Source organism: Schistocerca gregaria, chromosome 6 (assembly GCF_023897955.1).
Source record: "Schistocerca gregaria isolate iqSchGreg1 chromosome 6, iqSchGreg1.2, whole genome shotgun sequence".
Taxonomy (NCBI): domain Eukaryota; kingdom Metazoa; phylum Arthropoda; class Insecta; order Orthoptera; family Acrididae; genus Schistocerca; species Schistocerca gregaria.
In genome coordinates this window covers 388,233,778-388,260,160 of record NC_064925.1, presented here as the reverse complement: position 1 = coordinate 388,260,160, position 26,383 = coordinate 388,233,778, and the positions used below count along the sequence as shown (strand labels likewise).

Below are 26,383 nucleotides of genomic sequence, written 5' to 3'. Positions count from 1 at the left end.
GCTCCTCTGTGGCTGGACTGTGGGACTTTGGGAGGTGGTGGGAGACTGGAAAGATAAGGAATGGGAGATTTGTTTTTGTACATGGATGGGAGGATAATAACAGTCAATTAAGGCTTCAGTGAGACCCTCAGTATATTTAGAGGAGGACTGCTCTCCACTGCAGATGCGACAACCACGGGTGACTAGGCTGTATGGAAGTGACTTCTTGGTATGAAACAGGTGGCAGCTTTTGAAGTGGAGGTATTGCTGTTGGTTAGTAGTTTTGATATGGACGGAGGTACTGATGTAGCCATCTCTGAGGCGGAGGTAAACATCTAGGAAGGTGGCTTGTCGGGTTGAGTAGGACCAGGTGAAGCAAATGGAGGAGAAGTTGTTGATGTTCTGGATGAATATGAATAAGGTGTCCTCACCTTCAATCCAGATAGCAAAGATGTCATCAATAAATCTGAAACAGGTGAGGGGTTTAGGAATCTGCATTTTTAGGAAGGATTTCTCTAGATGGCCAAAGAATAGGTTAGCATAGGATGGTGCCATGCGGGTGCGGACTGGAGCAACTGAATTACATTCACTGCCAGGGTTTCGATTACCTCTCATCATGCCCACTGTCCTTCCCACCCCTCCTAGCATGGTATTTCGCTGACCACCGAACCTACATAATATACTCGTCCATCCTTACACAACCACTGCTCCCAATCTCTTACCTCATGGCTCATACCCCGGTAATAGACCAAGATGCATGACCTGTCCCATACATTCTCCTACCACCACCTGCTCCAGTCCGGTCACTAACATTAACTATCGCAGATGCATGACCTGTCCCATACATCCTCCTACCACTACCTACTCCAGTCCAGACACTAACATTAACTATCACATCAAAGGCAGGGCTAGCTGTGAAACCAGTCATGTGATCTACAAGCTAAGCTGCAACCACTGTGCTGCATTCTATGTAGGCATGACAACCAACAAGCTGTTTGTCTGCATGAACGGCCACTGACAAACTGTGGCCAAAAATCAAGTGGACCATCCTGTAGCTGAACACGCTGCCAAACATACCACTCATCTCAATGATTGCTTCACAGCCTGTGCCATATAGATCCATCCCACCAACACCAGCTTTTCTGAATTGCGCAGGTGGGAAATTTCCCTGCAGTACATCCTATGTTCCCGTAACCCTCATGGCCTCAACTGTCATTAGTCACTGTCCTCAGCCCACCAGCCCCCTCCCTGTTCCCATTCCAGCATTACACAGCCGTCATTTCACCACCACACCCAGTCTTTTAATTTCTTTTATTTTTATTTCTCTCCCTTCCGCCACTTACCCCCTACCTCCTCCACACCTTCTCTCCCACTTCACTGTCTGCTACTCCCACCACACTATCCCTCCCACTGACCTCCCCAGCCTCCTCCTTAACCCCACCCAGTCGCCATTCCCATCATGCACTGGTGCTGCTGCTCACAGTGTAGTTTCATCTCTCTGAGACTGCAGATGTGTGTGCCAGTTGTGCTTGCATGCGTGTGAGTTTGTGTGTGTACTGCTGACAAAGGCCTAAATGGCCGAAAGCTATGATTGTGTGATTCTTTTTACTGTGCCTATCGCGGCTCAGCATCTCCGCTATATGGTGAGTAGCAACTTTCCTTCTCTCGAATTGTTATGGTGTAGATGGTTAATTCAAGCTTCTTTACGATAGATTTGAAATTAAGTCTGTTTTTGTGTTTGTAGCGATTGTCAACAATAATGCTTTGTTAATTTAATTAAATATGTTTTTTGTAATGTACGCACTATAAACTAAATGTAGTAATTTTTACACACACATTGGCATTCAATCATTCTTCCCATCCACCATATGTGAATGGAACATGAAGAAACCCTAATAACTGGTACAATGGGACGTACTCTATGCCATGCACCCCACAGTTGTTTTGCAGAGTGTAGATGCAGATGTAGATAATGTGCAACTTTCCTTCAGTCCACACTGGTTCTTAAACTTAGCCAAAAAAAAAACACGCCATTCCTTAACAAACAAAACCCAAAAAATAAAAAAATAAAACATCCAAAGCAACTCGATAAAGCACAATCTGCCCACCAAACACCACTCGTCTACCAATTAACACCCATACCTAACACAAAATAAACACACAAATTAAATCATACACTCTTGTGCCCAAGCAGTGCCACTTGTCACGCCATATGCTGAGTAAACAGCCATCAGTTTTGTATGATGACACAAGGCCAGTCTTCAGGAAGTTACGACAATCGACCTACTGCAAATGATGCCAGACTGCAGTCATTGCTCTGTTCCAGATTGTTTGGTGCGACATACTAACACAGTGACTATCATGAAGTCAAGTGGGAGCAACAGCATTTAAACCCCTTTCCCAGACCAGCCACCACCGTCAAGCAGCTGGGAAATGCGATGGAAACATAATGAAACATCCCTGTATCACTTAGGCATATTTGTTTGTATTAACACTTTTTATTACAAAAAAGAACCCAATGTATTGAACAGAACAGTGCGGATGCGTTACAACAGCGGTTTGATGTACGACCACCAACATTGTTACAATAATTGTACTTACAAAGCGTTTTGTAGTACACACTCTCCATCGCACCTTGGTTTCTTCAATTTCTAGTGCAGTGATCAGAACCTGTGCCAGCACATGCTCCTCTGTCTATACATGAGTCTCATACATTAAACTTTGCATAAAACCCAACAAAAAGTAGTCCATAATAGTTAAATCCATTTTATCTTTCCCTCCACAGACGTGGACATATTACACATTTGAAATGAAACTGTTGTAGAACTGAAACAATACGTTTCCAGTCATGGCTCTCCTCTACGAGTCCTCGAAGTTTGTAATTGGAATTTCTGAACGTTCTGCAGAACTATTGAGTGCAGAATCAAAGTAACATTGAGAAATACGATGATTTGTATTTGAGTCAGAAAACAAATACAATCCGTGTTAATTGCCAGTAAAAACAAATCAAAGAAAGAATTGTCAAGTCATACTGCTCTTGATCAGGATATTGCAAATTCAATTACACCCAGTCTCGCAAGCTGATCATAATCTTCAGTCCAAGATGCAAGGCATAGTTGGGAATCCAGCAGGTAGTACGTGGTATGTGGTTCTCTGCAGTCACAGTTGGTGGTATCCACAAGGAAGTGCCATTTGTGTAAGCTACTCCTGGGTCTTCAAACTCCAGAGCGAAGGGAGTTGAGTGACTTCCACATGAACCAGCTATGTTCATGCACAGATGGGAGGGTTTCCAAAGGGAGAGGCAGGCAGAGGTATTTTCAAGTTGTGTCATCCACTGTTGTTTTCTGGCTGTAACCGCTGCTTTTTGCAAGACTGAAGTGATCTTAGGGAAACTACTACTGTGTCTCAACCTTGGGGCTGCTGGAATGTGTCCGTGTAATGGATGGTTTTCCTGGTGAGTCTGATTTGTTCTCTCTGAATTAGTTGCTACTTCATGACGAATATCTGGCAGTGCTATGCCAGTGAGTTGGTAGAGCTTTACAAGTGGCATAGGTTTCAGACAATCTTTTGCACTTTGTCCGCTATGTTTGTGGAGTTTGATTTGTACCAGACTGGGCAAGCATACACTGCAGCACTGTAAGTTGTTACTAGTGCCATCATTCCCAGGGTCGAGAGCCCCACGTAGAATTTGCAAAGGATATTTTTTCTGCCTTCCAACTTCAGTCTCGTATTCTTGCATTGCTACTTGTACATTCTACAATCCAGAATAACTCCCAGATATTTTGGATGGGTCGTATTTACTAACTATAAACTTTGCTATATGCCTGATTGTGCTTAAGATGAAATTCACACAGTTGAGCTTTAGCTGGGTTTGGATGAAGTTGGTTGTGAGAGTAATAGTCACTAGGCTTTCTCATTGCATCTGTCAGGTAGCCTCAATGTCTTCAAAAGATTTCTCCTCACTCGGAAGTGCCAGCTCATAGGTGTAAAGGAAACATTGTGTTCGCCAGAAGTGATTGGTTGGTATAGATGTTTAATATTATTGGTGAAAGAACATTTCATTATGGAAAGCCATGTAAGTAGTTGTGGCACAGCAGTTGATAGTGAAGTTGCACTAGTTACTCAGTTTCCATTTTAAAATTTGGTGGAGCCACTTCATCTGTCTCACTCAGTGATTGTCAAGGGAGAAGTTGCAGATTGTGCATGGTATGGAGGACCCGTCACTGGGTTGTCCATGCAAGTCATTGTGGAAGGTCAAGGCAAGATGAGGCTCGATTGGAGATGCTTGGGTCACCATGGGACTGGATGGTAAGCTGGGGTTGGAGAATCAAGTGGTTGCTCACCAGGATGGCAGAGGAAAAGTTACTTTCAGGGTCCCCACAAATGTCTGTTAAAGGAGGCCACAGGATACGTATGGATCTGTGGTCTGTGCATATGTCCCACGGATGTAGGGTGTGTGACAGTCCAACTGATGGGCCCAGATTAGGGTGTCCATCTGGAAAGGAGAAGCCTTGGCAGTGACATTTACGAGGGTCAGTCAAAAAGTAATGCCTCCTATTTTTTTTTCTACGTTTAATTGTCAGGAAATTTAAATGCAATTACATAGGTTGAAAACCACAACATTGAGGATCATTTTGTCATTTTTCAATGTAATCTCCGCCCATCTCTACAGTTTTGGTCCATCTTTGAACAAGGGCATGTATCCCAGCACGGTAAAAATCACAGCTCTGCTTCCTAAGCCATTGACGCACGGATGTTTTGACGGCCTCCTCATCTTCAAAATGAATCCCACGATGAGCTTCTTTTAGTGGCCCGAACAGATGGAAGTCTGATGGTGCCAGGTCAGGGCTGTATGGGGGATGAGGCAAAACTTCCCATCCAATTTTGACAATCTCGTCAGAGGTGTGACGACTGGTGTGTGGTCTTGCATTGTCGTGCAAAAGAAGAACATCTGCCATTGATTTTGTTGGGCGAACTCGCTGAATACGTGCTTTAAGTTTTTTGAGGGTTGTGACGTATTGAACAGAATTTATTGTGCATCCCTGCTCCAAAAAATCAACCAGAATCACACCCTCTGTATCCCAGAAAACTGTTGCCATAACTTTCCCTGCCGATCGCACAGTTTTGAATTTTTTCTTCCTCGGCGAGCTTGTGTGACGCCACTCCATTGACTGCCTCTTTGATTCGGGTTCAAAAAAATGCACCCATGTTTCGTCCCCGGTCACAATTTTTTTCAGAAACTCATCTCCCTCCAAACGGAAGCGCTGCAAGTGTTGGGAGGCTATTGTTTTCCTTGCCTCTTTATTCTGATCGGTTAACATTCTTGGAACCCACCGTGCACAAACTTTTGAGTACCCCAATTGTTTAATAATCGTGATCACACTGCCTTTACTAAGAGAAATAATGCGACACACTTCATCTGCAGTCACCCGATGGTCACCACGAATGATGTCATCAACTTGCTGAATGTTGTGTGGAGTCACTGCACTCACCGGCCTGCCGCTCCGCTTTTCGTCAGTCAATGGTGTTTGCCCTTCAGCTTCCTTACAACGACGAAATCATCATCTAACAGTGCTGACATCCACTGTCACAACACCATACACCTTCTTCAGTCTTTCATGAATGCGTATGGGCGTTTCACCTTCTGCATTCAAGAATTCAATCACACAACGCTGTCTCAAACGAACATCGATGTCGGCCATCTTACAAACTTCTGCTGTGCTGCCACCTGTTGACACAGAAAGTTACTACTGCAATGGATTGCAGAAGAAGGTTTGAGGAATGGCGCCAAATTCAAATTTTTCACTTAACTTAATTTTTTTAAGTAGAAAAAAAATGGGAGGCATTACTTTTTGACCGACCCTCGTAGTAGCGGTGGATATAGCATATCCAAAAGGTTGTGTTAAGGGTGACCATGAGGCCACTCTGCTGCCTGTGGTGCTCAGTTGGGGTGGTTCTTTAAATTGCTAGAAGACTACAGAGGGCATTAGATGTGGTGTTTGACATCATTTCCTTGATGAGCTGGGTTATAAAAGTGCAGATGAAGTGTTCCAAATGGCTATTGGAGGTAGAGTGAACAGGCACAATCCGAAGGTTTTGATTTCTGTTATGGGAACAAAACCATTAAAAGTCGTAGGAGATAATTGGCGTCCCGTTATCAGAAACAAGAGATGCATCAACTGCCTTCAGGGGCAAAGACTTTTTCCAGCACCACAATAATAGCAGCAGCAGTGGCCTGAGACATGCAGAACACAGAAGGGAAGTCAGGAAAGATACCTATTGCTATCAAGCACATTGAGCACAAAACCAGACCATCAAAATCTAGGTGAATGTGCTCCCACAGTTCTGCAGGGAGAGAACAGATGGGGAGGTGCAGCTTTTGATGGGCCTGACATTTGAAACATTGGCAGGCAGGTCCTTGATGTCGGAGTCAGTGTTTGGTCAGAATGTGTGTTGTCAAGCCAAACTTTCCATCAGGCATGTGCCCCAGTGGACAGTGCACAGGAGGCACAGTACTCGTGGCCAAAGAGGAGGAGGAATCAGATTACAGCCATGATCTGCATCCAAGACGCACAAGAGAGCCCCTCGATTTAAGTGTAGTTGGTGCCACCTTGGTTGGCATAAGTGAAACTCAGGAGTGGGAAATGTGTCCAGCCACCCGTCTTGCACAAAGCGAGTCATGACATAACATTGGGATCTTGCAGGTGACAGCCACAATGTTAAAGGAAAGTGAGAAATGGCTTGTTGTTAAGGGAAAGGTATAAACGACCAAATCCAGATCTGAGTTGGAAACACACTAGTTCACATTGGTCTAAGGCTGGAGGAGCTATCATAGGGAACTGGGATAGCCTTCCCGCATTTGCGTGTAATATTGCTGTTCTACAGTGAATAGAATAATGAAAATTAGACAGGTACAGTCCCCAGTGTTGTAGATAATGGGCAGTACACTCTGTTAAGTAATGTTTGCAGCTAAAGACAGTGATCATCTACAACAAGATGAAATTTCTGAACTGTATAAATAATAGTGAGGGCATCCCTCACCTTTATTTGAGAGTAGCATTGCTGGGAAGTTGATAAAGACTTAATAGCATATATGATAGGGTACTTGGTGCGCCAAGGTAGTTATGGAAGAGGACTGCACTGGTTCCAGTAGGCATCACTTACTAGTACCAAAGGCAAACCAGGGGGGTTCATCATTAAAAACAGTGCCCGCTTAAAGCAATCTTGTGAAGCCTGGAAAGCTCATCGACAGCCAGGTGACCATTCGAAATGTGCCCCTCAACAACACAGGTGATGGGTGGGAGAGTTCTGCTATGTTTGCATTGAATTGATCTTACCCTGAAACATCTGTAAACCTTTGAGATTCTGGTAGGCTGCATTTCATTGATTGCTGTATCACAGTTGTTAGTTGGTTCCAGTCCATTTGTCGAGAGTTTAAACTTTAAATGTATCAAGGATGTTTTCAAAAAGAGCATTTGTTCTGGTTTCCTCTAAGTCCTCTTATTGCCAGTTTGGAACAAAAGTTTGAGACTGTGAAGATGGTCATTTGGTGTTGCACTTGTGGCCAAAGTATCATCAAGGTATGCAGCACAGTTGGGAATGCCCTGCAGTAGTTTGTCCATAAAATATACAAATATGGCAGAAACTGAAGAGATTCCAGAAGGTAATTGATTGTAATGGTAAAGCCTAAAGGCTGTACAGTGTGTTTAGTGCAAGGTAATTTTGAGATGCTGCATCTAAGGGAATTTGAAAATATGCCTCTGCAAGGTCTGTTTTACTGGATAAATGGCCATAGCCCAATTTTGCAAAGAGTTCTTCTGGTCCGCTTCCCCATGTGTGTTGATTGTTACTTTTAAATCACCACAAAGTCTCAGTGTGCCATTGTTTCGCTTACTGTTATTAGGGGGACGGTCCATTGACTATGGGGAATAAGTCTTAACCCACCTTCATGAGTGAAACTATCTGCCTCTGTTTTGAGAATGTCTTTAAGAGCCAAGGACACAGAGTGGGCTTTGGGAAAACATGGTGCCGCCATTGCCTTAAGAGTGATATGAGCTTTGAAATTAGTTATCTTCCCTAGTCCAGGCGAGCAAATTTGTGCATATTTATCACAGAGAGTCTGTAAGGCAGTGCAAAGACCAAATTGCATGGTGTGCACTGTTTCATGACACATAAATTGAAAAATTTTGAAAGACTCTATCCCAAAAATGTCCACTGTGGGGTCAACTATCACCAGAATATTTTCCGGCAAAATGATTTGGTTATAAATAAGATGGAACTTTCTTAGGCATGTGATGACATCCATAGGCTCAAAGATTTCTGTTAGCTGTATCCAATGTCAGCAACCATAAGCTTACATCCAAATACATTATGAGGGGTTGTTTGTTGAGATGCCCTCACTTGGTCACAGCCTTAAGATGAGACATGCGTACAGCGGAACTGCTAAAACCTTGCCTCTGGTAAGTGTCCCTTTCTGCCACACTTGTGGCAAGTTGTGTGCTGATGGGGAACACACTGCATGTGCAACAAAGAAAACAATATTTGCAGTTGGGCAACAGTGCTGCCACTGATTTTACTTGTTGCTGCTGGAATAGTTGTTTACGGGGTTTGCTGTGGGCCCAAAGCGGGTGAAGGCCCCAACAAAGGCGGCATGAAATCCATAATGAGTGGCGCCAGAGAGCTGACTGCTGCCACCTCTTCTTTCATGGTAAAAAACTTGGGGATGTGTAATCAATTTTGTGCACTTCAGCTCTTTGCATTACTTCTATCAGAAAAGGATCTGATTTTCTGCTAGAAAAATCTTTTTGGCCCAAGTGCGTAAGACAAATTTGTACTATTTTCTCTTTTGCTGCATGCAGAAATGCAAGTCTCAATGATGTCACATTTGATTTAGGCTCTTTGGAGAAGAGTCTTGGAAAAGATGATCATGTAATGATAGTAAGGTGGTGCAGGTAACAATTTAATTGAGGATGACACCAGGCACATTGCTGAGACTGGTTCTCATATTACTGAGAGATCATTAGATTGTTTAAACATGGTTGTAATTGATGCCGTCAGTCACATCATACACAGCATGGTCTGCGTCTGAGTACTTCTGGTAATAGGCTTCTTGCTATTACTATAAGCAACCAGTGTGACCAAGCTGTATTCCAGTGATTCCCATTTCACAATTTCCATTTTAGGGTAAACTTAGGCAAAAAATTGAGTTGTGGAATAAATGTAGCTGCAATTGAAAATGTTACTAGCAAAACAAAATAGTGCAGCTGAGACAAAGCCATGGATATTAAAGAAACCACATTTAGTGTGTTCCATCAAAACATCAGAAGCCTTATAGATAAAACAGATGAACTTCTCATAATCATTCAGGAAAATGTGAAGGTACTTGGAACTAATGCAGACTTGTACATATTAGAACATCACATGGAAATCTTAGAAGTTGAACAGAATCATCTTGATGGATACAAGCTAATAATATTGTTCTCTTGTAGAACCAATAAAGGGGGAGGAGCTACGTGGCAAAAGTGGAGTTACATCCTAGACTCTTTTGTTAATGAATATTGTGTTCAACAGCCATCTGAATGCTGTGCAATAATGGTGGATTAGGAAACACACAAACTTGTGTTACTGTCATTTTACAATCTCCCAGCAGAAAGTATCTTAAGCTACATAAGATAGGTAGAAACAGCTTTAATGAAGTTATTCAGACTTAACTGGAGACTCATTGTTTTTGAAGACTAAAATGTTGATTTTGTGTCAGATAGTACTGATGAAGTTGTTGATGCCCAGCTTTGAAGTATTTTGCGTAGTACAGTTCCCTAGGAGATTTGAAGCACACAGTGTAACAGCCGTTGACATACTGTTTTTAGACCCAACAACGTGCAGCAACTTTGATGTAAAACCTATGATCAGTGGTGTATCTGACCGTGTTGCAATAAGATATACTGACAATTAACAGATAATAGAAGAAAAATATTGTATTGCAGAATCATAAGCAATAACCTGATCACAGTATTTAGATAGTAATAAAGGGAAGAATTATTGGGAAAACCATGTAAACCATACAGTGTAGATGGAAAATTTAGCTCTTTCCTAAACATATTTGTACAGCATTTTGAGCTTTGTTTTTTCCTAAAACAAATAAGCTTCTAACTGAACTGAAGTGTGGATGAGGGTAGATAACTGCTGGGATTAAAGTATTTTGCTGTAGGAAGGGAGAACTCTACCTTATTCTGAGGACAAGCTGTAGTTAGGATTGAAGTTCTGCTTCCACCAATACAGGAAAAACTTCCAATCTTTTATTTAAGAAGAAAAACTTGTTACAATGCCCAAAAAATAAAACACCCCAAGAATAAGGTCAAACCAATTTGGAACCTTATTAAACAAGACCTAAACAAAAATAATAACCAAAGTGGATTGAGACCACAGAAGTGGCAAAACTTTCTTATAATTGGGTCATGAAATTCAATAGTTATTTTCCTGCAGTGGCAACAAATACCATACTCACTAGTAAACAGTCCAATAAAGATACATTATATTTACGTGTGTGAACACTATGTGAACCACCAACAGACATTAGTTTCAAAAATATAACCCCAAGGAAATTACAAAATTCATCAGATCATTGTAAAGTGGTAATTGAGTGGGCTATGATGGTGCTTCTACCCGAATATTAAAATCTTGTGATGACTTGATTGAATCCTCATGAAGCTATCTCTGTAATCAGTCAATGACTTAAATTTAATGTACTGCCATCCACCTATAAAAGTGTGTATAGGAGGAACACCTCTTAATTACATACCTATTTCGCTCCTTTATTTATTTGAAAAGTGTAGGGAGACAGTGGCCTACAATAGAATACCGACTCATTCAATTGAGCTGAACTTAACAGCCCCTCATTTTGGATTTCATATGGGATTCTTCATAGCCAAACAAATATAAGGCCCCATAAATGAAGCCTTGGCAGAAATAAAGAGTTATGCTATATTTTGTAACTTTGCCAAAGCCTATGATATTTGACAAACCAGCCTGTTATACATGACAAACTAAAGTGTCAGGTTGTTAATGACACTTCACTTATGTGGATGGAGTATTGCCTTCATAACAGAAAACACAGAGTATTGTTGACAGATTGTATCACAGACTTGAATCTGACCTGGTCATTTATACAAGTTAGCACTAGCACATCATACAAAATCAGTTGATTGAAAAAAAGACTTTTAGATACTATTAGTCATCAGACTAACACCTCCTTCAGATGTAGAGAAAGCAAAAGGTTCACACACACACACACACACACACACACACACACACACACAGACACAGACAGAGAGAGTGGTAAACCATAGAACCCGGAAATGGCAGTGACCATGTGTGGGTGAGCTATGCATGTGTGTGTCTTTTCTGTTGTCCATATCTGATATAGGACTTTGTCACACAGCTCATCGGCCTTTTCTCAGCATCCCAGCTGTGACTAAGCTTCTCCTCCATGTAGTGAGTAGCGACCCATCCTTTTCATACATCTTGTTGACAAATTTTTCAAAATCTCAGAAATCTTACAAACATTCCCAATATGTTTACTTTTTAACAGCTTTTGGTGCTGAAGTGAAAATGTGATTTCCACTATCACAGTAGAAGAAAATGTTGTTGTTCTGGTCTTCAGTCCCGAGACTGGTTTGATGCAGCTCTCCATGCTACTCTATCCTGTGCGAACTTCTTCATCTCCCAGTACCTACTGCAACCTACATCCTTCTGAATCTGCTTAGTGTATTCATCTCTTGGTCTCCCTCTACGATTTTTACCCTCCACACTGCCCTCCAATACTAAATTGGTGATCCCTTGATGTCTCAGAACATGTCCTACCAACCGATCCCTTCTTCCAGGCAAGTTGTACCGCAAACTTCTCTTCTCCCCAATTCTATTCAACACCTCCTCATTAGTTACGTGATCTACCCATCCAATCTTCAGCATTCTCCTGTAGCACCACATTTTGAAAGCTTTTATTCTCTTCTTGTCCAATCTATTTATCGTCCATATTTCACTTCCATACATGGCTACACTCCGTACAAATACGTTCAGAAACGACTTCCTGACACGTAAATCAACACTCAATGTTAACAAATTCCTCTTCTTCAGAAACGCTTCCATTGCCATTGCCAGTCTACATTTTATATGCTCTCTACTTCAACCATCATCAGTTATTTTGCTCCCCAAATAGCAAAACTCCTTTACTACTTTAAGTGTCTCATTTCCTAATCTAATTCCCTCAGCATCACCAGACTTAATTCGACTACATTCCATTATCTTTGTTTTGCTTTGGTTGATGTTCACCTTATATCCTCCTTTCAAGACACTGTCCATTCCGTTCAACTGCTCTTCCAAGTCCTTTGCTGTCTCTGACAGAATTACAATGTCATCAGCAAACCTCAAAGTTTTTATTTCTTCTCTACAGATTCTAATACCTACTCCAAATTTTTCTTTTGTTTCCTTTACTGCTTGCTCAATATACAGATTGAATAACATTGGGGAGAGGCTATAACCTTGTCTCACTCCCTTCCCAACCACTGCTTCCCTTCCACACCCCTTGACTCTTATAACTGCCATCTGGTTTCTGTACAAATTGTAAATAGCCTTTTGCCCCCTGTATTTTACCCCTGCCACCTTTAGAATTTGAAAGAGAGTATTCCAGTCAACCTTGTCAAAAGCTTTCTCTAAGTCTACAAATGCTAGGAACGTAGGTTTGTCTTTCCTTAATCTTTCTTCTAAGGTGAGTCGTAAGGTCAGTATTGCCTCATGTTTTCCAGTATTTCTTCGGAATCCAAACTGATCTTCCCCGATGTTCACTTCTACCAGTTTTTCCATTCGTCTGTATATAATTTGAGTTAGTATTTTGCAGCTGCGACTTATTAAACTGATAGTTTGGTAATTTTTGCATCTGTCAACACCTGCTTTCTTTGGGATTGGAATTATTATATTCTTCTTGAAGTCTGACGGTATTTCACCTGTCTCATACATCTTGCTCACCAAATGGTAGAGTTTTGTCAGGACTGGCTCTCCCAAGGTTGTCAGTAGTTCTAATGGAATGTTGTCTACTCCCGGGGCCTTGTTTCGACTTAGGTCTTATGTGCTCTGCCAAACTCTTCATGTAGTATCATGTCTCCTATTTCATCTTCATCTACATCCTATTCCATTTCCATAATATTGTCCTCAAGAACATCGCCCTTGTATAGACCCTCTATATACTCCTTCCACCTTTCTGCTTTCCCTTCTTTGCTTAGAACTGGGTTTCCATCTGAGCTCTTGATATTCATACAAGTGGTTCTCTTTTCTCCAAAGGTCTTTTTAATTTTCCTGTAGGCAGTATCTATCTTAGCCCTAGTGAGATAAGCCTCTACATCCTTACATTTGTCCTCTTGCCATCCCTGCTTAGCCATTTTGCACTTCTTCTCGATCTCATTTTTAACATGTTTGTATTCCTTTTTGCCTGCTTCATTTACTGCATTTTTATATTTTCTCCTTTCATTAATTAAATTCAATATTTCTTCTGTTACCCAAGGATTTCTACAATTCCTCGTCTTTTTACCTACTTGATCCTCCGCTGCATCACTACTTCATCCCTCAGAGCTACCCATTCTACTTCTACTGTATTTCTTTCCCCCATTCCTGCCAATTGATCTCTTACGCTCTCCCTGAAACTCTGAACAACCTCTGGTTCTTTCAGTTTATCCATGTCCCATCTCCTTAAATTCCCACCTTTTTGCAGTTTCTTCAGTTTTAATCTACAGTTCATAACCAATAGATTGTGGTCAGAGTCCACATCTGCCCCTGGAAATGTCTTACAATATAAAACCTGGTTCCTGACACTCTGTCTTAACATTATACAGGGTGTTACTAAAAGGTACAGCCAAACTTTCAGGAAACATTCCTCACACACAAAGAAAGAAAATATGTTATGTGGACATGTGTCCGGAAACACTTACTTTCCATGTTAGAGCTTGTTTTATTACTTCTCTTCAAATCACATTAATCATGGAATGGAAACACACAGCAACAGAACGTACCAGCGTGTCTTCAACCACTTTGTTACAGGAAATGTTCAAAATGTCCTCGATTAGCGAGGATACATGCATCCACCCTCCGTCGCATGGAATCCCTGATGCGCTGATGCAGCCCTGTAGAATATCGTATTGTATCACAGCCACCCACAATACGAGCATGATGAGTCTCTACATTTGGTACTGGGGTTGTGTAGACAAGATCTTTCAAATGCCCCCATAAATGACTGTCAAGAGGATTGAGGTTAGGAGAGCGTGGAGGCCATGGAATTGGTCCACTGCTGCCAATCCGTCGGTCACCAAATCTCCCGTTGAGAAGCATACGAACACTTCGACTGAAATGTGCGGGAGCTCCATCGTGCATGAGCCACATGTTGTGTCGTACTTGTGAAGGCACATGTTCTAGCAGCACCGAAGTCAACATTACCTTCCTCCAATTGGGCCAACTGGCAGTGAATCGAGGAAGTACAGTACACACTGACGAAACTAAAATGAGCTCTAACATGGAAATTAAGTGTTTCCGGGCACATAACATCTTTTCTTTATTTGTGTGCGAGGAATGTTTCCTCAAAATTTGGTTGTACCTTTTTGTAACAACCTGTATAATCCGTCTGAAACCTGTCAATATCTCCAGGCTTCTTCCATGTATACAACATTATTTTGTGATTCTTGAACTAAGTGTTAGCTATGATTAAGTTATGCTCTGTGCAAAATTCTACCAGACGGCTTTCTCTTTAATTCTTCCCCCCAATCCATAATCACCTACTACATTTCCTTCTCTTCCTTTTCCTACTACTGAATTCCAGTCACCCATGACTATTAAATTTTCGTCTCCCTTCACTATCTGAATAATTTCTTTTATCTCCTCATACATTTCTTCAATCTCTTCGTCATCTGCAGAGCTAGTTCGCATATAAACTTGTACTACTGTAGTAGGTGTGGGCTTCGTGTCTATCTTGGCCACAATAATGCGTTCACTATGCTGTTTGTAGTAGCTTACTCACACTCCTAGTTTTTTCTTCATTATTAAACCTACTCCTGCATTACCTCTATTTGATTTTGTATTTATAACCCTGTATTCACCTGACCAGAAGTCTTGTTCCTTCTGCCACCAAACTTCACTAATTCCCACCATATCTAACTTTAACCAATCCATTTCCCTTTTTAAATTTTCTATCCTACCTGTCCGATTAAGGGATCTGACATTCCACACTCCGATTCGTAGAACGCCAGTTTTTTTTTCTCCTGATAACGATGTCCTCTTGAGTAGTCCCCGCCTGCAGATCCGAATGGGGGACTATTTTACCTCCGGAATATTTTACCCAAGAGCACGCCATCATCATTTAATCATACAGTGAACCTGCATGCTCTCGGGAAAAATTACAGCTGTCGTTTCCCCTTGCTTTCAGCCGTTCGCAGTACCAGCACAGCAAGGCCATTTGGGTTAGTGTTACAAGGCCAGATCAGTCAGTCATCCAGACTGTTGCCCCTGCAACTACTGAAAAGGCTGCTGCCCCTCTTCAGGAGCCACATGTTTGCCTGGCCTCTCAACAGATACCCCTCCGTTGTGGTTGCATCTACGGTACGGCCATCTGTATCGCTGAAGGATACAAGTTTCCCCACCAACGGCAAGGTCCATATATAAGAAAATGTAAGAGCAATAAAAATTATGTAGACCTTGCTCTCTTACCTAGGGAACAGACAGGAACTGGTGAGAAGACATTTCACAACCTCACATTAAAATAAAATAAGAAATTGGAAATCTCTACCAATTCAAGTGAAAACAGCTCCTGAGCTTCTCTTTCTGCAAATTTTCTGGATATCTTGATATCTAGATTTAAGGATTGAAAGGTTCTGTTGGCTTCATGACAAGCAGCAGTGTTTCATGTAAAGCTGCATGCCACATAGTAATGTACTATAAAAAGGACTCAGTGTTTAAAGATGTAGATATATATTTTATTTAAAACATAACATTGCAATCAAGTAAATATTAAGATACTAACAGCAAATGAACACCAACTGTGTAATATAACTGAGCAGGCAGTTCCATTTCGCAAAGTAACAGCTCTGTTGCTAGTTTACTTAATTACAATTAGCTGGCATAAGAACGAACAGTACTAAGCACTGCAGTGAGAGCTTTTTGTTAATAGAGTATAAATATTAAGTTTTATATTTGCTAGTCTTTAGCTAATTTATACCTTGACTCATTCCACATCCCTGAAAGTTCTCCTTCGTGATGGAATCTATGGGTCACAATGAATAAGTGAGTGAATGAGTAAAAACTTCTTGTCACCGAAAAAGGGGGTTATTCATAATTCAACTAATCATCAATAAATATATTGTTCACTGTTACCTGCTCGGCAAACTGCATGCATACATTAACTGTAAGTTTATTGTTACATAAGACAATGGTGATTTTAAATTATGAAAGAATTTCATTTCGGTTTTTAAGTTAATCCACTAGTGTACTGAGTTTTAAATAAGGAACTGGTATTCTTACAGATGTATTGCACCGCAATAAAGTGATGTTGGTAATTGGGATTTTATCAGCACAGAACAATTCCGAAAGAAGACAAGCAGTCAGAGACACGTGGATAAATCTTATAAAAGGCGATGCAAGAATTAAATATTATTTTGTGGTTGGGTCTGAAGTTTGTCCAGTACATCCTTCTGATAGGTCTGATGAGTGGTCTTGTGAAAACTGGCAAATCTCGCTTCCTAAAGGTAAGATTTTACATTTGGAAAAAGGGTCATCATCATATTTTAAAGAAGTATTGCAAGTAGTGTCAAATAAAATTTGATATTCTGATGGCAGTTTCAAATAGTTGTTGTCATTCTAAAATAGATGAATATTTCAAGTTTCATTCAAGATGTGTTGCCGTACGACTGTTGAAATACATTTAAAAGGGTTAAAATGAGATTCTAAATTCTTTCTGGGTGGGAAAATGTTGAAAAAGTTGTGGTATGCAGTAAATTATGAACTTTACAAAGAAACAATAGACAGGGAGTGGTACTGTGGAATGCCTAGTATGTTACACTTGGTGGCAATATCATAATGCTTGTAGAGCCAAAAGAGACTGTTAAAATAACAGTTCTTTTTATTCAGAGTTAATAACAAAACCACCAAGAAAATTATATTTGAATTTGGTAGGGATATGTAAAAGCTGTTTCGTGTAACTAGTGGATACAATGGTGGATCTTACTTTGCTTAAAATGTAAAAGGAATTTGGTTATGTTGATTGCATCGTGTACAGAAGGTAGAAGTCAGGCAGCAGCAGCTGGCCGAGACACACTCAGCAACAGGGAAGTAACTGATTTTGTCACTTTTATGAGTTCCTAACCAGGAGTGAATTTTATAATATCATCTGTGTGCTTTAATAGTTTAGTTTCTTGAGTTTCTGCTTGTTAATTTAATAGCTAGTAGCCACAGTTCTTGCGTTTTCGTTTACGTCGGAAAGTAAACCGATGTTGTGACATATTGCAGGTTTCTAATCGGGTGAATTATTTAGTTTCACCTGAGTACTTCGGTAGTTAGGTTTTTGAATCTCTGTGTATTAATATAATTTTTTAGACACAGTTCCTGTGTTTTCGTCAGTGTCTACAGTAGAGTTGTGCAGCATGTGCCGATAGTCTATTTATCTGCATAGTTTAGTTTTCCACCGTCTTTAGTATGGACAGGTACTGCGATTGTTGTGTGCGGATGCGAGCCAAGTTGGAGACACTTTGCTCTCAGCTCCAGACTGTGATGGTTTCGGTTACTCAGCTTGAGGCTGCAGTGAATGGGCACCACTGTTGTGGGCCGGCCTTGGGGATCCACCGGACATCTCGCACATCCGAGGCCTCCGATCGGTCCTCACCAGTGGCCAGTCCAGTTACTGCTCACAATGAGGTTGACACCTCACATGTTGTGAAGTGGGAGGTCACCCGGGGCATAGCAGGTGGTGAAAGACTTCCCAGGTGGCTGCACATAAGGCCTCCCTGGTTTTTCTGACAAATAGATTCTAGGTGCTGTCTGTGGCTGACACTGTCACTGAGTGAGATGCCGTCGCCTGTCCTGTTTCAGAGGAAACCTCTCACCCTTCAAGATCCAGACAATCACAGAGGGTAGGATTATTGATAGTTAGGAGCTCGAACATTAGATGCGTTATGGGGCCCTTAGGACATGGCTGCCGAGAAGGGAAAGAAAACCAATGTGCTCTCCGTGTGCATACCAGGTGGAGTCATTCCAGACGTGGAATGGGTCCTCCCAGATGCCATGAGGAGCACAGGGTGCAGTCAACTGCAGATGGTGGCTCACATCAGTACCAATGACGTGTCTCTCTTGGGATCAGAAGAGATTCTCTCTGGTTTTGAGCAGCTAACAGAAGTGATAAAGGCTGTCAGTCTTGCTTGCAAGATGAAAGCAGAGCTGACCATTTGCAGCATAGTCGCAGAACCGATTGCAGACCTCTGCTACAGAGCTGAGTGTGGAGGGTCTGAATCAGAGGCTCAGATGGTTCTGGAACCGTGTAGGCTGCAGATTCCTCGATTTGGGTTCCAGGTTCCGCTGAATAGGTCAGGTGTCCACTATATGCAGGAGGCGTTTACACAGGTAGCAGGGGCTGTGTGGTGTGTGTGTGTGTTTTTTTTTTTTTTTTTTTAGATTAGAGGGTCTCGGGGAAAACAAGAAGGACTTCAGTCACAAAGGGTGCAGGGCGAACACAGGAACCATAGTTATAACAGTTGTAAATTGTCATAGGTGTGTTGGGAAAGTACCAGAGTTCCAAGCGCTAATAGAAAGCACCAACGCACAAATCAGAGTAGGCTCTGAAAGCTGGGCAAAGCAGGAGATAATGTGAGCTGAAATTTTTGCAAAGAAGCTAACGGTGTTCCGAAAGGATTTGCTAAACATTGTTGGTGGCGGTATGTTGGTTGCTGTTAGAAGTAGTTTTATCTTGTCACGAAATTGAAGTAGATAGTTCCTGTGAGTTAGTATGGGCAGAGGTTGTTGTTGGCAGCCGGAATAAAATAATAACTGGATCCTTTTACCAACCTCCTAATTCAGATGATACAGTTGCTGAAAGGTTCAAAGAAAACTTGAATTTGATTTAAGACATGTACCCGACTCATACAATAATAGTTGGTGGTGACTTTAATTTACCCTCAATATGTTGGTGAAAATACATGTTTAATTCTGGAGGTACGCATGAAACATCATCCGAAATTGTGCTAAATGCATTGTCTGAAAATTATTTTGAGCAGTTAGTTCATGAGCCCCAAGCAAATAGTAAATGGTTGTGAACACACACTTGACCTCGTAGTAACGAATAATTCTTAGTTAACAACGACCTCAAAACAGATACAGATATTAGTGAACACATGGTTGTTGTAGCAAGATTGAATATTGCAACCCCTAAATCCTCCAAAAATAAAAACTTTGAACATAGCTGCTAAGGTTCAGTGACCGTGTCAGAATTATATTAGAAACAAATAAGCCCTCGGTCACAAATATTAAGTCAAAATTGACCAGGTTTCAACACTACTATGAGTGTCGTCTTATAGAATTAAGCTAACTGTTCTAAAACATATTAGGTATATAATGCATTAATAAAACTAAAGTTTGTGCTGACAGGAAAGAGATGCAGTACTTACAAGTCACTTTAAAAAAAATCTAAGCCGGAAAGGCGACGTCATGAATAGTTGCCAATAAGATGGCGAGCCGCTAAGGGCTGCTCGTACTTGATTGAACAAGGGTTGCAACCCTTATAAACGTTTTGGGAGACAATCTGGGCAGCCATCTTAGGTTGTTTGCAGATGACACTGTCATTTATCAACTAATAAAGTCATGAGAAGATCAAAATAATTTGCAAAACAATTTAGAAATGATATCTGAATGGTGGAAAAAAATTGGCAGTCGACCCTAAATAACAAAAAGTGTGAGGTCAACCATATGAGTGCTAAAAGGAATCCATTAAAGTTCAGTTACATGAGAAAGCAGTAAAATCTAAATGCTGGAAATTCAACTAAATACCTAGGAATTACAATTACAGACAAATTAAATTAGAAGGAACACACAGAAAATATTGTGGGGAAGGCTAACCAAAGACTACGTTTTATCAGCAGGACACTTAGAAAATGTAATAGATATACTGAGGAGACTGCCTACACCATGCTTGTCCGTCCTATTTTTAGAATACTGCTGCACAGTGTGGGATCTTTACCAGATTAGATTGACAGAGTACATTGAAAAAGTTCAAAGAAGGGCAACACATTTTGTACTGTCGCGAAATATGGGAGGAGTGTTACTGAAATAATACAGGATTTGGCCTGCACATTATTAAAACAGTCATTTTTTGTTCTGACGGAATCTTCTCATGAAATTCAAATCACCAAGTTTCTCCTCTGAATGTGAAAATATTTTGTGGACACTGACCTACTTAGGGAGAAATGATCACCACAATAAAATAAGGGAAATCAGAGCTTGTATGGAAAGATACAGGTGTTCGTTCTTTCCCCATGCTTTGAGATTGGAATAATAGAGAGTTGTGAAGGAGATTCGATGAACCCTCTGCCAGGCACTTAAATGTGATTTTCAGAGTATCCATGTAGATTTAGATGTAGGAGCGATAGCAGTCAAGGACAGAATTCAATCACTTGTTGTAGAACTGTAGATAAATTCCACTGTAAATGGTACCTCATGATGAGGTGCAACTTTTCAAAGAAGGGTAGTGTAGCATGGAACATGGTTACTGATTGTCAAGACTCGGCAATCTGCAAGGAAATTTCTTTGCTAAGTAAAACATAAACAGCTATAAAAATTTCTAGAAATGCAGAAACTGACAGAAATATTGATTCCTCATTTATAGTGGTGGAAGAAGGAGTAGCACTAATACAAGTGACTTATATGATATTCTAAAGAGCATTGCCAAACAGAGCAGGAAAACAACTAAACCCACAAATTGATGACTACTGTGGAAGTTTTAGAAAGAGCAGATCATATGCAGTCCACATCTTGAATTTGAAATTGCTAATGGTGTTTCAAAAATAGAGAAGCAATCTGTCTGTGTTCACATTCATTGACTTCAGAAATGTCTTTGATTTAGTATATAGAATGACACTGTTTCAAATTTTGAAGGAAATGAGTTTGGATAGAAAATCCAATGAACTTATTAAACAGATCTTAAACAACATAACATATAAAGTCACATTCAGAATAACAGTGTCAGAGTCCTTCAAGAACAAACCTGGGGTCACGTAGAGAGATGGACTGTCCCTATTGCTCTTTAAGTGATTCCTTGACAAAGAGAGATGAAAGGATTGGGCAGAATACGTCTACACCTACATAGATATTCCACAAGCCCTGCGTGGTGTGTAGCAGAGGGTACCCTGTACCACTACTAGTAATTTCCATTACTCTTCCACTCGCAAATAGAGCAAGGAAAAATGACTGTCTTTATGCCTTCTTATGAGCCCTCATTTCTCGTATCTTATCTTTATGGTCCTTATATGCAATGTGTGTTGGGAGTAGTACATAGAATCATTCAGCAGTTAGCTTCAAATGCTGGTTCTCTAAATTTTCTCAGTAGTGTTCCTTATAAAGAATATCACGCTCCCTCCAGGGATCCCCTTTTGGGTTCCCAAAGCATCTCCATAACACTTACATGTTGCTCAAACCTACCGGTAACAAATCTAACAGTTCATGTTTGAATTGCTTCGATGTCTTCGATCCGAGCTATCATGGATACCAAACACTCAAGCAGTAGTCAATAATAGGCCACACCAGCATACTATATGTTGTCTTCTTTACAGGTGAACTACTCTTTCCTAAAAGTCTCCTAATTAACCGAAGTAGACCATTCACCTTCCCCACCACAGTTCTCACATGCTCATTTCATCTCATATTACACTCAGATACTTAAACGACTTGACTGGTCAAACAGGACTTTAGTAATAATGTGTCCAGTGACAGTGACAGGGCCACTCATGTTCCTGCTGGTAATAAAATGAGTAGACCATTCGTTTATTACATATTTTTAGGAGTTTGAAACAGGAGCGACTTCAAAAATGGATAGGCACTGTGATTGCTATGTACAGATGCAAGCTGAATTGGTGACCATTCACTCACAGCTCCAGGCAGTGTTGGCTCCTGTCACACAGGTTGAGGCTGCTGCCAAGGGTCATCACTGTGGGGGGGTTGGACCCAGGAATGCGAGGGACGTCAAGCACAACCCACATGTTGCCGATCAGTCCACTGCTGTGGCTGCCCCAGGTACGGCCTGCACCGAGGTTGACCCCTCGCCCGTGGCCAAGTAGGAGATCATTCCAAAGTCTGGCAGGCAGCGAAAGACTTTCCAAGGGGCTGATCGTAGGGCCTCCCCAGTTCATTTGATGAACAGGTTTTGGGTGTTATCTTTGGCTTACAAAGTCTCTGAGCTGGATGCAGTCATCCACCCTCTTCCAGAGGAAGCTTCTCGGCCCGCAAGGTCTGGGCATTCACAGAGGGTGGGTTTGCTTCTACTTGGGAGCGCCAACATTAGGCACATAATGGGGCCCATTAGGAACATGGCTGCCAAGGAGGGGAAGGAATCCAGTGTGCACTCCGTGTGCATACCGGGGGAAGTCATTCCGGACATGGAAAGGGTGCTTCCGGATGCCATGAAGAGTACAGGGTGCAGACAACTGTAGGTGGTGGTCTATGTCAGTACCAATGACGTGTGTCACTTTGGATCACAGGAGATTCTCTCTGTATTCGAGCAGCTGTTGGAAATGGTAAAGGCTGCTAGTCTCACTTGGGAGATTAAGGCAGAGCTCACCATCTGCAGCATCGTCGACAGAACTGACTGTGGTCCTTTGGTGCAGGCAGTTCTGCGATCGTGTAGGCTGCAAATTCCTTGACTTGCACCGTCAAGTGGTGGGTTTTCGGGTTCTGCTTAATAGGTCAGGAGTCCATTACACACAGGTTGTGGCTACACGGGTAGTGGGGGCTGTGTGGGAGGGACTGGGTGGTTTTTTCAGTTAGAGTATCTCAGAAAACCAAAGAAAGGGTGTCTGTCTAAAAGGGGGCAGGTAAAACACAGGTTTTAATAGAAAGCACTGAAGATCAAATAGTTACAGGTACGGAAAGCTGGCTAAAGCCGTAAATAAGTTCAGCTGAGATTTTTTCAAATGACCTAACAGTGTTCAGAAAGGGTAGACTAAATACAGTTGGTGGTGGAGTATTTATTGCTGTCAGAAGTAGTTTATCTTGTAGTGAAATTGACTTAGATAGTTCCTGTGAAATAGTATGGGTGAAGGTTATATCTCAAATTGGACTAAACTATTAATTGGATTATTTTACTGACTCCTCAACTCAGAAGATATAGTTGCTGAACAGTTCAAAGAAAACTTGAGTCTCATTTCAAACAGGTACCCGACTCATACAACTATAGTCGGTGGTGACTTCAATCTACCCTCAATATGCTGGAAAAATTGTATGTTTAAAGCAGGCATAAAACGTCATCCAAAATTGTACTGAATGCTTTCTCAGAAATTTATTTTTAACATTTAGTTCATGAGGCCGCTCAAAATGTAAATGGTTGTGAAAACATACTTGTTCTCTTAGCAACAAATAATCCTGGACGAATAGGGAGTATCATGACAGATACAGGGATTGGAGACCACAAGGCAGCTGCTGCTTGGCTAAATACCATAACATCCACAACCATCAAAAAGAAACGCAAAGTACATCTATTTAAAAAAGCTGATAGAAATGCTCTTAGCACCTTTTAAGAGACAGTCTCTACTCCTTCTGATCTGATCACGTAAGTGTAGAAAAGATGTGGAATGATTTCAAAGAGATTTCACTTAATAAAGGCAAGGCCTCTGGCCCCCATATTGTATGTCAGTCAGGTTCCTTTCAGAGTATGCTGAAGCAATAGCTCCATATTTAGCAAGTATATACAACCGCTCGCTCACAGAGAGTTCCGTACCTAAAGACTGGAAAATTGCTCAAGCCCCACCAGTACCCAAAAAGGGAAATAGGAGTAATCTGCTGAATTACAGGCCCATATCACTAACATCGATTTGCTATAGGGTTTTGGAACATATACTATGTTCGAACATTACGAATTTCCTCGAAGAAAACAATTTATTGACACATAGTCAGCACGGATTCAGAAAACATTGTTCTAGTGAAACACAACTAGCTCTTTATATTCATGAGGTAATGAGTGTATCGACGGGGGATGTCAAATTAATTCCATATTTTTAGATTTCCAGAAGGCTTTCGACACCGTTCCTCACAAGCATATTCTAACATATGGAATATCGCCTAGGTTGTGCGACTGGATTCGTGATTTCCTGTCTGAAAGGTCACGGTTAGTAGTAATAGATGGAAAGCCATTGAGTAAAACAGAAGTAATATCCAGCATTCCCCAAGGAAGTATTATTCGCCCTCTATTGTTCCTGATCTATATTAATTACATAATAGACAATCAGAGTAGCCCTCTTATAAAGTCGTCAGTTGACCAAAATGAATTACAAAATGCTTTAGATAAAATATCTGTGTGGTGCGAAAAGTGGCAATTGCTCCTCAATAAAGAAAAGTGTGAAGTTATTCACATCATCATCATCATCATCATCATCATCATCATTTAAGACTGATTATGCCTTTCAGCATTAAGTCTGGAGCATAGTCCCCCTTATAAAATTCCTCCATGATCCCCTATTCAGTGCTAATATTGGTGCCTCTTCTGATGTTAAACCTATTACTTCAAAATCATTCTTAACCGAATCCAGGTACCTTCTCCTTTGTCTGCCCCAACTCCTCCTACCCTCTAATGCTGAACCCATGAGTCTCTTGGGTAACCTTGCTTCTCCCAGACGTGTAACATGACCCCACCATCTGAGCCTGTTCGCCCTGACTGCTACATCTATAGAGTTCATTCCCAGTTTCTCTTTGATTTCCTCATTGTGGACACCCTCCTGCCATTGTTCCCATCTCCTAGTACCTGCAATCATCCTAGCTACTTTCATATCCGTAACCTCAACCTTATTGATAAGGTAACCTGAATCCACCCAGCTTTCACTCCCATACAACAAAGTTGGTCGAAAGATTGAACAGTGCACAGATAACTTAGTCTTGGTACTGACTTCCTTCTTGCAGATGAGAGTAGATCGTAGCTGAGCACTCACTGCATTAGCTTTGCTACACGTCGCTTCCAGTTCTTTCACAATGTTGCCATCCTGTGAGAATATAAATCCTAAGTACTTGAAACCGTCCACCTGTTCTAACTTTGTTCCTCCTATTTGGCACTCAATCCATTTATATTTCTTTCCCACTGACATTACTTTCGTTTTGGAGATGCTAATTTCATAACATAGTCCTTAAACTTCTGATCTAGCTCTGAAATATTACTTTGCAAACTTTCAATCAAATCTGCCATCACAACTAAGTCATCCGCATATGCAAGACTGCTTACTTTGTGTTCACATATCTTAATCTAACCCAGCCAGTCTATTGTTTTCAACATATGATCCACAAATAATATGAACAACAGTGGAGACAGGTTGCAGCCTTTTCTCACCCCTGAAACTACTCTGAACAATGAACTCAATTTACCATCAACTCTAACTGCTGCCTGACTATCCATGCAAAGGCCTTTAATTACTTGCAGAAGTTTGCCTCCTATTCCATAATCTCATAGAATAGACAATAACTTCCTCCTAGGAACCCGGTCATATGCCTTTTCTAGATCTATAAAGCATAGCTACAATTCCCTGTTCCACTCATATCTCTTCTCCATTATTTGCCGTAAGCTAAAGATCTGGTCCTGACAACCTCTAAGAGGCCTAAACCCACACTGATTTTCATCTAATTGGTCCTCAACTAATACTCGCACTTTCCTTTCAACAATACCTGAGAAGATTTTACCCACAACGCTGATTAAAGAGATACCTCTGTAGTTGTTACAATCTTTTCTGTTTCCATGTTTAAAGATTAGTGTGATTACTGCTTTTGTCCAGTCTGATGGGACCTGTCCCGACTCCCAGGTAATTTCAATTATCCTGTGTAGCCGTTTAAGACCTGACATTCCACTGTATTTGATGAGTTCCGACTTAATTTCATCCACCCCAGCTGCTTTATTGCACTGCAATCTATTTACCATTTTCTCCACTTCCTCAAATGAGATCCTATTTCCATCATCATTCCTATCCCATTGTATATTGAAATCTGAAACATTACTGATTGTATTTTCACCTACATTGATAAACTCTTCAAAATATTCCCTCCATCTGCCAAAGGAATCCACAGGATTCACCAGCAGTTTTCCTGACCTGTCCAAAATATTTGTCATTTTCTTCTGGTGAATCCTGCTTTCGAAGACTGCTAATTA

The 26,383-nt window shown here is 41.1% G+C and overlaps 1 protein-coding gene across 1 annotated transcript in view; it reads left to right on the top strand.

Moving 5' to 3' along the window:
• LOC126278074 (UDP-GalNAc:beta-1,3-N-acetylgalactosaminyltransferase 2-like) overlaps positions 1 to 26,383 on the top strand; it is a 141,906-nt gene that overhangs the window by 26,446 nt on the left and 89,077 nt on the right. The window contains exon 2 of the mRNA XM_049977904.1: positions 16,533 to 16,754. Coding sequence (XP_049833861.1) covers positions 16,533 to 16,754 — 222 coding nt within the window. The remainder of the gene's footprint in view (positions 1 to 16,532; positions 16,755 to 26,383) is intronic.